At 49.4% G+C, this 14814-nt stretch overlaps 1 protein-coding gene across 1 annotated transcript; it reads left to right on the top strand.

Moving 5' to 3' along the window:
* The first annotated feature begins 2063 nt into the window (after positions 1-2063).
* C1QTNF8 (C1q and TNF related 8) lies at positions 2064-9923 on the top strand. Its single transcript, XM_063414310.1, is given in 5 exon segments — positions 2064-2618; positions 2621-2697; positions 2699-2773; positions 6231-6459; positions 7822-9923. Coding segments are annotated over 5 exon segments (1116 nt in total). The 5' UTR covers positions 2064-2431; the 3' UTR covers positions 8370-9923.
* The last annotated feature ends 4891 nt before the right edge of the window (positions 9924-14814 follow it).

The raw sequence follows: 14814 nt of genomic DNA, 5'->3' as shown, positions 1-14814 counted from the left end.
TAAGAATTCTTTGGGGAACTCAACCCTCTTTTCCAATGGTTTTTTTGCTCCTTATCAGTCCTGACCTTCCCAAGCCAACCTTACATCAAAAAAATTGACTAAAAAGAAGGGGATTTTAAATTGGTATTATTTGGGATATTTGATGCTCTTAAAATGGGAGATAAAGTTAATCTTGAGTATTTTGTTTTAATAGATTGACATTTGGAACAAAGTTTGGTTTGGGGTCTGGTTTTGGTTTGGGGTCTGGTTTGAGGCTTGGTTTTGGTCTGGTTTTGGTTTGTTTTGGGGTCTGGTTTTGGACTGGGGTCTGGTTTTGTTTTGGGGTCTGGTTTGGGGTTTGGTTTTGGTTTAGGGTCTGGTTTTGGTTTGGTTTGAGGTCTGGTTTTGGTCTGGTTTTGGTTTGGGGTCTGGTTTTGGTTTGGGGTCTGGTTTTGGTTTGGGGTCTGGTTTTGGTTTGTTTTGGGGTCTGGTTTTGGTTTAGGGTCTGGTTTTGGTCTGGTTTTGGTTTGGGGTCTGGTTTTGGTTTGGGGTCTGGTTTTTTTTGGGGGTCTGGTTTTGGTTTGGGGTCTGGTTTTGGTTTAGGGTCTGGTTTTGGTCTGGTTTTGGTCTGGTTTTGGACTGGGGTCTGGTTTTGGTTTGGGGTCTGGTTTTGGTTTGGTTTAGGGCTTGGCTTGGGGCCATCTCCAGGGCCCTGCTGCAGAGTTTTCACCTTCCAGAGAACCCTGTAAAATCAGTATTTCCCAGGATAAATCCACACATCCCACCTTTTCTGTCCCCTCAGGAACACTCCATTGGGAGGGACCTGAAATCCCAAAATCCCATCCCGTTCCAACCCCTTCCACCATCCCAGGCTGCTCCAAGCCCCGTCCAGCCTGGCCTTGGACATCCCAGGGATGCAGCAGCCACAGCTTCTCCAGGAATCTGTGCCAGGGCCTCCCTCCTCACTGTAAAAAACCCTTAATATTTCATCAGAACCCCCCGTTTTTATGCCAATCCCTGCTGTTCCATGAGGAATTCCTATTTTTGGAGCTGCAGGACGCGGTGCCCTTGGCTGCCCAGCAGTGACTCGCAGGCTGTGCCCTCCCCGTGCTCCTCCAGGCGTGTCCCAGCTCCTGCTCCTCGGGAGCACAATGATCTTCCCCGACCTTCCAGCTCAAGCTGTTCCCACAAAAAAAACCAGGAGCTCCAGCTGCTCCACAAAGTCTCTTTTTTTGCACTGAGCCTCGCAGTTGATTTGGGAGATTTGCCTAAAAAAAAAAAAATAAATCTCCTTCACCAGCTCAGCTTGGAGCCTTCCAGGATTCCTGGTCCTCGCAGGGATTTAAAACAGCAAAAAATTCAATATAAAATCCAAGGATCTTCAGGGATGCTGGTGAAGGTGAGCAGGGTTTGAGTCCTGTTTCCAACCCTTCCCTGGGATGGTGAAATCACATAAAATTATCCCCAGTAATTTGGGGGATCCAGGGGGATCAGCTTTTCCATGGAAACAGCCCTGTCCCTGCTCCAGGGCTCCGAGCTCTGGGAGCACTGGGAAGGGATCACTGGGATGGGACTGGGAGCTCTGGGAGCACTGAGAATTGGGGCAGAACAGGAAGTTCTGGGAGCACCTCTCTCCCTGCTCGGATGGATCAGGAAAACTCCAGGGAAAGGAAAATTTAAACCTGGAATGGGGAAGGGCAAAACTCCCCTTTCCCTCCTGGTGCTCCCAGGCTGATCCAAAATTCCCTTTTCCCTCTCATCCCGAGGAACGGGGCTGGAGCTGCCAGGGGGAACCTGGAAATTCCCTTTGCCTTCTGCAATTAACGGGAAGAGGTTGGAAACAGGGAAAAGAGAAGGAGAAGGAGAAGGAGAAGGAGAAGGAGAAGGAGAAGGAGAAGGAGAAGGAGAAGGAGAAGGAGAAAGAGAAGGAGAAGGAGAAGGAGAAGGAGAAAGAGGAATGGGGAAAATAAATTCAGAGCCCAAAGTGACCTTAAGTAAATCCCCAAAGTGTTTTTTTCCCAAGGAAGAGACCGAGGGTAAAAAAGTGTGAGCATGAAAATCGTGGAATTCAGGAATGGTTTGGGTGGGGAGGGACCCTCAAGCTGATCCAGGCCATGGACAGGGACAATTCCCAGCACCCCAGGGTGCTCCAAACCCGATCCAGCCTGGCCTTGGACACTCCCAGGCATCCAGGGACAGCCACAGCTTCCATGGAAATCCATTCCAGCTCCTCCCAGGGAAGAATTCCTTCCCCATATCCCATCCACGTCTCCCCTCTTTCTGCACAAAGCCATTCCCACTTTTCCAGCTCGTGCACAAATCCCAGAGGGTTTTTTGCTCCTTCATTTTTTCCTTTTTTTCCCTTTCTCCTGCTTAAAAGGATGCCGAAATGTCCCAAAGAAAAATTCTTTCCATGTGATCCCAGCACTTTCCCTCTTGGCCGGAACTCTGGATGTGGTTTTGGGTTCTGTGGTGGAGTTTTTTTCATCCTCTTATTTTTTTTTTAATCCAATTTTTTTCACTTTTTATTTCCATCCCTGGGAGAGACCCTGCAGAATTCCAGACTGGCAGCGAATCCCGAGGAAACCAGAGTGGGACAAAGGTGCAGGAGCCCTGCACAAGTCGGTGCAAGCAAAGAAAATCGGAAATTTTTCCTTTTGCCAAGTTTTCCCAAGGATCCAGCCTGACTTTCCGTGTTTCTCTTGGATCCCAGCACGGAAAGCTGCAGCCTGCCCGGAGAGCTGCAGCTGAGGAGCAGCGAGGGAAGGAAAATCCAGGGATTCTGAGGGTCGAGGTGAGTTCCAGGGGTCGGGGTGAAGGGATGGAATCCCCTGTGGGAACTCAGCATTCCCGCCCTGCCGAGCAGATTCCTTGGGAAAGGCGGGACTGAGGGGCTTTGGGAGTGCTGGGCCGGCTTTAATTTGTCCCAATTAAAATTCCCCATCCCGTTCTCCATCCCGGGCGCCCCAGGACGGAGCTTTTCCCGGCGGGATGCAGCTCCCAGCGGGATGGGGATGGATCCAGGGCAGGAAGGAGCCGTTTCCTGGAGCCTCCACAGGAGCGGAAACTTTCAGGGAATTGCGCTTCTCCAGCCCTTTGGAATGTGCCGCTGGCTCCGGGATGGGATTGGGACGGGAGCGGGATCCAGGCACCGCATCCTGCTGGGAAAATCCCACCCGTGACCCTCTGCAGGGAAAACCTTCCAGGACGCTTCCCGCTGGATTCCCAGCACCGGCAAATCCCGGGAGCGCTGCTCTTCCATCGGGAAGGGTGAAGGAGAGCTCGGGGCCCGCCGCTTCCATCAGGAGGGTTCGTCCTGCGGGAGAAGCTGCCCCGGGAATGACTTTTACTGTAATTCCTGCTGAATCACCGCCTGCGCTGCCTCGGTAGCCGGGAATTCTGCCAGGGAGCCGCCCCGCCTGGAGCAGGGACAATTCCGGGACACGGCAGCAGCCAGAGGTGCGGGCAGGGACACGGAGAGGGAGAGAGGGAAGAGCTGCTCCCTTGGGAATCGGGATCAGACTCCTGCTCCCTGTCCCAGAGCACTGTGAAACCTTGGGATGAAGAGAAGAGGGAAAAGCTGTTCCTTTGGGAATCACAGACATCTTCCTGCTCCCTGTCCTTGTTCCCTTGGAAATCAGGAATATCCTGATGGATCTTCCATCCTGAAGTTCCAGGGTGGAACTTTGGGATGAAGAGAAGAAAGAAAAGCTGTTCCCTTGGGAATCAGGAGCATCCTTCTGCTCCCTGTCCACATTCCCTTGGGAATCGGGATCATCCTCCTGCTCCCTGCCCCAGGGCAGGGTGGAACCTTGGGATGAAGAGGAGGAAAGAGGGAAAAGCTGTTCCTTTGGGAATCAGGAATATCCTCCTGCTCCCTGTGCCAGGGCGGTGTGAAACCATGGGATAAAGAGAAGGAAAAAGGGAAGAGCTGCTCCCTTGGGAATCACAGACATCCCCCTGCTGGGGCAGGAGGGAACCTTGGGAATTTGCAGGAATCCAGGTGAAGATGGCTTTAAAAATTAACGGAAATAACAAAGGATTTAATTACATGGAATTCGAGCCATGAATGCTGATGGAAAAGGGGGTTGATCCCTCCTCCAGCTCCTGGAATGAGGTGCAATCACAAATCCAAAGGGATTTCCAGTTCTGATGGATTTCAGGAAAGAACATTCCCTGCTCTCAGAAGAGAAGTCATTTTCCTGCTAATAGGGATTTGTTGGATTTCCAGGAGCTGGAAAGGCGTGATTGACACTTCTATTGGAGCAGGGAAGAACAGGAAGAAAACATTTCCCAGGATTGCTGCTCCAATCCCTCTCCTGACAGGTTTTTCCTCCTTTTTTCCCTACCCTGGCTCAGTTTATTCCCCAGGAAGCAGCTCCAAGGCTGGAAGTTCTCCCTCCTTCCCTCCCTCTGGAATGAAATCCATGAAATCCATGGATCCTGGATTTCCAATGAAATCCAGGCCATCCAGCACCTCTTCCCAACCTATTCCAGGAGTTCCAGCTGGTGGGAGAGGAGCCATTCCCAGCCTGGGGTCAGCCCGAGTCCATCTCCAATTGGGCTTTGGAGAAGATCCACGGAGGCATCGATCCAAGAAATCTGGATGAGGCTGCACTGCAATCAATGGAATGACACTAATTACACACGGAATGGGAATGGGGCCGATCTCCAGCTCCAATCCTTCCCTGGGAACAGGTCAGTGAGGAGCCAGAGAAAATTCCTCCTCTTTTCACCTGTTCCCGGGCAAGGATTGGAGCTGATTCTGGGAGATATCCAGGGAAAAAATGCTTTGAATGTGGAAAATAGAGGAATTTTTTTCTGGCTCCTCACTGACCTGTTCCTAGGGAAGGATTGAGCTGAATCTGGGAGAAATCCAGGGGGGAAAATGCCTCAGATGGAGAAAAAAGAGGAATTTTCTCCCTGGATTTTTTCCAGAATCAGCTCAATTTTTCCTTAGGAACAGGTCAGTGAAAATTCTTCTTTTTTCCCCATCTGAGGAATTTTCTCCCAGGATTTCTCACATCATCCAGAACCTTTGGAGCTCACCGGGAGCAGATGAAAACACAACAAAGGCTCCCCAAACCCCAGGGTTTGTGCAGAGCAAATCCCACTTTGCTCTTGGGGTTTCCATCCCACACATGGATGGAAAATCAAACTGGAAAAAACCCACAGGGATTTCAGCTGGGAGAGAATATGAGAAAGGATAAACCATGGAAAGATGTAACCAGCAAGAGGCTGCCAGGGGACATTTAAAGATAGAAATGCTTTGGATTTCTTTTTGTTTTGTTTTTCTTCTGGGCTTCCCCCCACCCCGCCCCCAAAAAATCAGGGTTTGGCTCTATATTTAAATAAAACCCATATTTTATAAATAAATAAATAAATAAATAAATAAATAAATAAATACATTAATAAATACATCTGATATATTTCTAGAATAATATATAGTTATAGATTATAATAACATATATTAAATATATATTAAATATATGTTAAATTATGTAATATATATTATATATTATATTGTATATATATAATATATAATATATATTATATATTATATAATATATAGTATATAATGCATAATGTATAATGTATAATATTATATTATTATAATATTATACATTATACATTATATACTATATATTATATACTATATATTATATATTATATATTATATAATATATATTATATATTATATATTATATATTATATATTATATATTATATATTATATATTACATATTACATATTATATATTACATATTACATATTACATATTACATATTATATATTATATATTGTATATTGTATATTATATATATCAATGAATATATTAATGAATATATAAATATATATAAATATAATCCATATTTTCCCCCTAATTTTGATTTTTTTGGGGGATACTGAGGCACCAAACAAACCAACAGAACATCCCTTCCATCTTTCCCCCAGAAATTTCCTGCAGGGATTGCTCCAAGAGCTCTTCCAGCGGAGCTTCTTCTCCCAGCAGGTTCTGTTTGGGATATTTTATTTTCCCCAGTCCTTTTGCTGACCCGGTGTCTCCTGGCAGCTGTCACGGGCGATGCCAGCCAGGAATTGCCTTTGGCAGCGCTCCCGGGGGCACCGTTCCCGCCCGGAGCGTCCCGGTGCCACTCGGGCTCCGTTAATGATTAACCCAAGGAAAGCACTGGCCAGGTGGCCCCGCTCGGGATCGCCCCGTTAATGGTTTGCGTTCCCTCTCCTCTCCAGCTGCTCCCCGGGATGGGCGCCCTGATCCTGCTGCTCCTGCTCTCCGCCGGGAACGCCGGATCCCAGCCGGGCGCGGCGCTGCCCCGGCGGCGCCTGGCGTGCGTGAGGTGCTGCGGGCCCTCGGAGCAGCCCGTGTCCATCCTCTCCCAAAGATCCACCAGGATGAGCATCCATGCCCGGTATTCCGTGCCCAAAATCCGGCCCACCATCGACATCACCATCCTCAAAGGTGGGCGCAGCTCGCTTCTCCTTGCTGCTCTTCCTCGGCGCTTCCCTGCCGCAAAATTCAGCCCAAAATTTGAAACGAGGGCAAGGGGTGCCCCAAAAGTGACCAAAATAAGGTCAAGGCACGCCCAAAATGTGTTTGAGGTTAAGGGTGACCAAATGTGCCCCAAAGTGCCAAAATAAGGGCAAGAGGTGGCCAAAAATGTGTCCAAACAAAGGGAAAGGGGTGCCCAAAATGTGTTGGTGCCCAAATGTGCCCAAAATGAGGTCAAAGGGTGCCCCAATCATGGTTGTGACCCAAACAGGGTCAAAGGGCACCCATAGCAAGGTCAAGGGGTGCCCAAATTTGCCCAAAGGCTGAGGGGGCCCAAAATGTGTCCAAACGAGGTTCAGGAGGGCCCAAAAAACGTCAAGGACTCCCCAAAATGTGCCAATGCCCAAACATGGCCCAAAGTTAATCCTGGGAATTGGGAAGCTGCTGATGTCTGACCAATACTCCCAGATTAATCCTCCTGGGAACTGGGAAACTGCTGATATTGGACCAGTATTCCCAAATTAATCCTTCTGGGAATTGGGAAGGTTCTGATGCCTGATCGATGTCCCTGGGTTAATTCTTCAGAGGAATGGGAAGCTGCTGATGTCTGACCAATATTCCCAAATTAATCCTTCTAGGAACTGAGAAGGTTCTAATACCTGATCGATATCCCTGGGTTAGTCCTCCTGGGAATTGAGAAGGTTCTGATATCTGACCAATACTCCCAGATTAATCCTCCTGGGAATTGGGAATCTGCTGATATCTGACCAATACTCCCAGATTAATCCTCCTGAGAATTGGGAATCTGACCAATATTCCCAGATTAATCCTCCTGGAAATTGGGAATCTGACCAATACTCCCAGATTTATCCTCCTGGAAATTGGGAATCTGACCAATACTCCCATATTAATCCTCCTGGGAATTGGGAATCTGCTGATATCTGACCAATACTCCCAGATTAATCCTCCTGGAAATTGGGAATCTGACCAATACTCCCATATTAATCCTCCTGGGAATTGGGAATCTGCTGATACCTGACCAATATTCCCAGATTAATCCTCCTGAGAACTGGGAATCTGACCAATATTCCCAGATTAATCCTCCTGGGAATTGGGAATCTGCTGATATCTGACCAATACTCCCAGATTAATCCTCCTGGGAATTGAGAAGGTTCTGATATCTGACCAATATTCCCAGATTAATCCTCCTGAGCACTGGGAATCTCCTGATTTCCGCCCAGTATTCCCATGCTGGGCAAACACCGAGCCGGGCCGTCCCTGCCATCCGCCCTCCCCTCCCCGTGCCTGACCCTCTGTCCCCTCACCCCGCAGGCGAGAAGGGCGAGGCGGGCGAGCGGGGCCGGCCGGGGGCTGCGGGGCCGGCGGGAGCTCCGGGCCCGCGGGGACCGAGCGGCCACAAGGGCCAGAAGGGCCGGGCGGGCCCGCAGGGCCTCTCCTGCCATCAGCGCTTCGCCGCCTTCTCCGTGGGCCGCCGGCAGCCCCTGCACGGCTCCGGCCGCTTCCAGCCCGTGGCCTTCGACACGGAATTCGTCAACCTCTACCAGCACATGGACGCGTCCTCCGGGAGGTTCCTCTGCCACGTGCCCGGCGTTTATTACTTCAGCCTCAACGTGCACACGTGGAGCTTCAAGGAGGCCTTCGTGCACGTGATGAGGAACGAGCGCGCGGCCGCCGTGCTGTACGCGCAGCCCGGCGACAGGGGCGTCATGCAGAGCCAGAGCCTGATGCTGCAGCTGCGGGAAGGGGACCAGGTGTGGGTCAGGATGTTCAAGAGGGAGCGGGAAAACGCCATTTACAGCCAGGAGTCGGATGTGTTCGTCGTCTTCAACGGGCACCTGGTGAAACCCGCCCTGGAGTAGGAGCTCCTCAGCCCAGGGCAGAGCTTTGGGACATCCAGCGGTGTCCTCCCTCCAGAATTGTGTCTCTAATTCCGTTTGGAATGGTTGTAGCCATGGAAAGAGTTGTTTTCCCACGTCTGCACCCAGACTTTTTTTTTTTTAATCCAGTTTTTTTCAATTTTTATTTCCATCCCTGGGAGAGGCCCTGCGGAATTCCAGACTCAGTGAATTTTTTAATCCAATTTTTTTCAATTCCAAGCTGCGCAGGAATTCCAGAGGGTTCCCAGCTCCCTTTGTGAACGTTCCCGGGGTTTGTCCAGTTGACAGCAAAAATTTCCCTCTTTCTCTGCGTCTCCCATTCTTCTGAAATATATCCAACCTTGGAAGGTGGTTTTCCCACTTATTTACGGATGGAGGAGACTGTTCCAGCTGCTCAAGAATTCCAGGAGTTTTCCAGCTCTCAGTGTAGCCCCTCAGGAACATCCCTGAAGAGTTGCCAAGTCAGCAGCAAAACGTTTCCCTTCCTTCCCTGCATCTCCCATTCCATTTGGAATATCTGTAGCCCTTGGAATTCTGGTTTTCCACCCCTCTGTGGACAAATTCCACCTGCACAAAAATTCCAGAAGATTCCCAGCTCCCTGTGGATGATCCCCCAAAATTTGCAGAGTTGGCAGCAAGATTTCCCTCCTTCGCTGTGCTTTGGGGAAGGAATTACAATAATTAGGATATCATTAGGATAAAAAAATTATCCCTAAGGACCAGCGCCGTTATCCAGGTGCTAATTAAGGAATTTTTTTATTCCTGCAAAAATCTCGGATAATTAGAGCCCCTCCCTGCCCCAGCAGCACCAGGTCGAGTCCTCTCAGGCAGAATTTTGGCATTAAAATCAATATTTTGCACAGGAATTAATCCCAAATTCCATTCCGTGTCATATTCCACAATTCCAGCAGAACGGTGGAATTAGAGAAATACCAGAAATACCTGGATTTGGGAAAGCTTTTCCAGGGAAACTGAGCCCGGTACAAACACAAACTCCAGAGGAAAACTCCCCATGAGGACACCCAGCCTGGCTGGGATTGCTTCCCAACTGAACAAAAGGGTGGGAATTTGGGATTTGCCAAGCTGGGATTTCAGGCTGTGCTCCCATCTGGACATTCCCATCTTGGAGCACCATCATTTCTGGAAAACGGAGGAAAAACTGGAGAGCAAAAGGAAATTTTAATTATTATTTTTAGGGATTTTTTTATTTTTAGGAATTTTTTTTTCCAGAAATCACCATCTTGGAGCACCATCATTTCTGGAAAATGGAGGAAAAACTGGAGAAAAAAAGGAGTTTTCCTTCAAACAGTAAATTCCAGGGATCTGGGATTTTTTCCTAAATAATTACGGATGGAACCATGGTGCATGCAGCAAAGCCCATCATTTTATCCCATTCCTTCTTTTCCTTTCTCCCAGTCTTTTTTTTTCCTTCCCAAATCTTTTGTACAAAGGATCCAGGGAAATTCCTGCCAGGAAAATGCTTCCATGGATCTCACCTCCCCCAGCTTCGGGAAAAGTAGCTGAAATAAAGATTTTGCTTTCAGCACTTGGGGTTGTTTCTCTCTTTTCCATAAGTTTTTCCATATTCCCTATTAAAAAGCACCACACTGACCCTGGAAAAGTCTCTGGGGACAATTCTGGCTCCTTTAATCCAAAGAATTCCCAAAAGGAAGCTGCCACCAACTCCTTTTCCTCTAAATCAATCCCAAATCTTCAAGATCTCCCAATTTTCCTGAAAATAGGGACTTTTAAGTAGAAAATTCCAGATAAAAACGGATCCCAAGCCTTGAAACCTCAGTGTGCTCCTGCTTCCCTCAACCTGAAAGGGAAATCTGGGAAAATTCCATTATTTTAAAGCCACATGGGAGAGCTCCACATCTTTTTCCCTCCTTTCCCTACTTCCAAATCCTCCCTGTCCCATCCCTAGGCTAGAAAAAGAATTCCCAGCGGGATGTGCAGCTGGCAGGAGCTCTGTGGAGCATTCCCAGCTGGAATTCCTCGTTCCTCACAGATCCAGCAGTTTTCCCACAATTTGGGCTCATTCCCATCTCTCCCGTTTGCTGCGCTGGCTAAAATCACAATTTAAAATTCCCTGATTATTGCCATGGCTGGGAAAACCCCACCCAGAACCCGTTCAATCCACGGAATTCCAGAGAATTCCCTTTCTCCTGGGAAGCAGCAAAAATCCGTCCTTTTTATCCCTGAACAAACACATCTCCAGGGGAGATATTTGGATTTTGGAGCCCTGGTGACTCATCCCAGTGCCAGGAGCAGGGAAATCATTAAATCCACATCGATTCCAGGGTCACAACAACTTTTCCAAGCATCCAAAGGGATCCACAGGATCCAAATTATCCCTAAAAACCAGCAGGAATCTCAACCTGCAGAGATTTTGGGGGAAAAACTGGAATATGTCAAAGCTGAATGTTCCCACTGCCACATTTTAAATCACTTTTCCAGGGCTGGACATCCCTTTTGGAAAGGAAATGTCCCTAAAATCCAATTTGAGCCTCCCCAGCTCTGCTTGTTGAGCTCCCTCCATCCCGGGAATGCCACAATCCCTCATTCCCAACCCCTCCCAGCCTGTTTTGGGGATAAAGAGGAAAATCATTAAATCCCCATCAGCTCCAGGGGCAAAATCCAAAGGGTGCCCACAGGATCCCCTAAAAACCACCGGGAATCTCAGCCTGCCGAGGGGTTTTGGGGAATGAACTGGAATCTCCAAAAACTGAATGCCCAAAGATTTTCCCACCTTTTAAAATCCCTTTTCCAGGGCTGGAATCCCTAAAATCCAACTCAAACCTCCTCTGCTCTGTGTTTTTCCACTCCCTCTATCCCAGGAGCACCAGGATCCCTCATTCCCACCTCCTCCCAGCCTGTTTTGGGGATAAAGAGCCTGTCTGGATGTGGGTTCATCCCTCTGGATGGGTTTTTCTCGGGAATAACAACAGGCACCGGTGCCTTGGGCGAACTCTTCCCTTCCTCCCCGGGAGGAAACTTTGGATTTACGACAGGAACAGCGAGATAACATCGAGGCCGATAAGGAAACCAGGCAACAAATCAGGCTAATGGATTGCCTCTGGATGAGTGGAGTGGGATTTAATGACTCCGGCAAGGATCTGCGCGCTCCCAAGGACTGGGATGGGAGGGGAAAGTGGGAAAACAAACAGAGAGCGCTTCCAAGGCAGGGAGCAGCCCCGGCTGAAAGCTTGGAGGGAGACTTTGGCCTTCCACACCCTCCCTGCAGGCTGGGAATGGCAATTCCCAAACTCCCTGCAGGCTGGGAATGGCAATTCCTACAGCCTGGACAGGCTGGGAATGGCGATTCCTAAATTCTGGACAGACTGGGAATGGCAATTCCCAAACTCTCTGCAGGCTGGGAATGGCAATTCCTACAGCCTGGACAGACTGGGAATGGCAATTCCTAAATTCTGGACAGACTGGGAATGGCAATTCCCAAACTCCCTGCAGGCTGGGAATGGCAATTCCACCATGGACAGGCTGGGAATGGCAATTCCCAAACTCCCTGCAGGCTGGGAATGGCAATTCCCAAACTCCCTGCAGACTGGGAATGGCAATTCCCAAATTCTGGACAGACTGGGAATGGCAATTCCCAAACTCTCTGCAGGCTGGGAATGGCAATTCCTAAATTCTGGACAGACTGGGAATGGCAATTCCCAAATTCTGGACAGACTGGGAATGGCAATTCCCAAAGCCAGGACAGTCTGGGAATCTCCATCCTTCCCTGGGATGAGAGGTGGGATTCATTTTGGTGTTCCCTGTTCTTGCTCCGTGCTCTGTTCCTGTAAATCCTGAGGATTCCTCGTTCTGCTCCTGATTTTCCAGAGTGGTTTTATTTTTCCTGGCAAGATCCAGGCCAAATCCGTGTGTGCTCTCTGCCCTCAGCACTTTTTCCTTCTTAATTTTGGGAGGTTTCCTCTTCTCTCCCAGGTTTCCCATTAAAAATTCCTGGGATTTTGATGGGGCAGGGCTTTCCTGTGGGGAAAACTCTGGATCTGTGTCCTTGCAGGGCTGGATTCAGCCCCAGCAGAGCCCATGGAGGATGAGCTGCATCCCTGGCATGAGGGGGATTTGTTTCCCTATTCCCAAACCTGTGGATGTTTCCTCTCCAGCTGCATTTGTATTCCAGCCAAAAGCTGCTGCAGAGATTTGGGCACCCAACAATTCCTGCCAAACCTTGGGAACGACAGGATAATGCTATTTCCAGGGAAAATCACGTTAAAATCAGCTCTCCAAGGAATTGCTTCCTCTCTGGATCCTTCTGGAAACAAATCCCTGTCTGCTGGCCCCAGGCTGGAATGCTGCAACCTCAGGCACCCCAAGGACATTTCAGGAGTGAAATTCCACCTGCAGGAAACTGAGGAATTCCCACTGGATTTGGGGTTTTGCTGATCCCAGACCCAGCAGAGCCTGTGAATTCCCAGGGAATCACATTGGAATCATCTCCCTTTCTCCATGCGGGGAAGAATCCAGAACAATTCCCCCACCAGATCGTTTTTCCCTGTTTTTCTGGATTTTCATCCCTTTTAAGTCAGGATTTTTCTGGGATTGAAAAGACACCTGGACAGGGATGGGCTCAGTGCTGCCAGAGATCTTTTCCCACCTCAGTGATCCATGATTCCAGGGATGCAGAACCCTCCATCCCCATTCCCTGGCTCTGTCTGTGGGACCCAGCTCAGCTCCAGGCTTTTATCATCTCAGAAATCCACGGATCTGCCTTTCCCTCCCTGAAAACCTCCTGGAAAAATCCAAACAGCCTCGAGTGCCACGAATTAATTCCATGGAAATGCCTCTGATCCCTGTCAGAGCCAGGCACAGACACGTGGGGAAATAAAAGAATTCCAAGTGTGGGATGGGGGCTGCCAGCCCTGTCTGGCACCCGGCATATGGGGCTGGAATCTGGGCAAAAAACGGGACAGGGATGCAAACAGGAGGCCCTCATTAATTCTGGGAATGCATAATTAATTAATTACCCTGCCCAGGGGGGCTGCTGTCACCATGGCTCCCGGAGCCAGCTCTTCTCCTCCCGTGAAGCAGGAATTGTGCATGGGATTTGTGCTGAATTGGGAATTGTGTGTGGGATTTGTGCTGAATTGGGAATTGTGTGTGGGATTTGTGTTCCCTGGCTCCTGGAATTGGGAATTGTGTGTGGGATTTGTGTTCCCTGGCTCCTGGAATCAGGAATTGTGCATGGGACTGGTGCTGAATTGGGAGTTGTGCGTGGGATTTGTGTTCCCTGGCCCTGTTGTTCCTCCTGGATGCAGGAATTGTGTCCAGAATTGCTGCCCCATCCCTGGAAGTGCCTGAGCCAGAGCTTGGAGCACCCTGGGATAGTGGAAATCATTCCTGCTCATGGCATGGCTTGGAATGGGATGAGTTTTAATTCCCTCCCAATCCAAACCATTCCATGGTTCTTAGTTTTGCTGGGAAAAGCCAGGAGAGCATAAATTCACTGAGGCCTTGGAGGGGTTTGTATCCTTTATTTTTTCCACCAGATTTTCCAGAGAAAACCGTGGTGGGATTCACCTCTGGAGCAGGGGGAGGAAAGCCCAAATCTCCCTCTGGAATATAAAGCAGGGATCCTCTGGAGCAGCGGGGGCCTGGATCTCCCATCCCAAGGGATGCACCAGGATCATAAACCCCAAACCCAGCCGGCAGATCCATGGAAAGTGAAGGGAAAACTCTTCCCTGATAATTCCCAGGTTAATTCAGGGATAATTCCCTGATGATTCCCAGGTCACTGTAATTCCAGGCTGGGCTGTGTTTGCATCCAGGATCAAACCCCGATGGGAATTCCTCTGTTATCTCCCATCCCCACGGGCCAGCATTGCTCATTCCCAGCTTTTTCCAAGGGTTCTCCCTGCTGGGAAAAGCCCTGCGGGGCTGGGGCGATGGGATCCATCCAACATCTGGGATGGCCCCAACAGCACCCAAAGGAGAAGGAAGGAGCCATCCAGGAAAACCAGGAGCGGGGTGAGGGGAGCGAGGGGCTGGAGGTGGAGAAAACATCCCAGGAATAAATCCCGGGAATGAAATCAGCACTCCGGCCTTGGCTGCCGTGCCAAGGAGCAGGGAAAGGCTCTGGGGAGTGGGAATTGCAGGTTCTCAGGATGCTGCGGAGGGATCAGGGCTGGGCCAGGCTTGGTGTCACAGGGAATGTTGGGATCCCAGGGATAATCCCATCCCAGGGAAATGGGAGCTGCGTTAACTGGGAGTTAGAGAGGGAAGGGGCAAAAATTCCACTGTGGCCTGCTCTTACTCCAACACGAATCCGTTGATAAATCCTGGGATGAATTCCACATTTCAGGCACATTCCTGGGTTTTTCCTGCCTTGGAGAGCAGCCAGAAGAGATCCCAAAGCCAGAGAATTCCACGGAGACCCTGCTGAAACCCAGGAGGTGCCCAG

The sequence above is a fragment of the Prinia subflava genome, chromosome 17, assembly GCF_021018805.1.
Source record: "Prinia subflava isolate CZ2003 ecotype Zambia chromosome 17, Cam_Psub_1.2, whole genome shotgun sequence".
NCBI lineage: Eukaryota > Metazoa > Chordata > Aves > Passeriformes > Cisticolidae > Prinia > Prinia subflava.
Note: the sequence above shows the minus strand (reverse complement) of the source record. Positions and strands in the feature narration are given on the sequence as shown.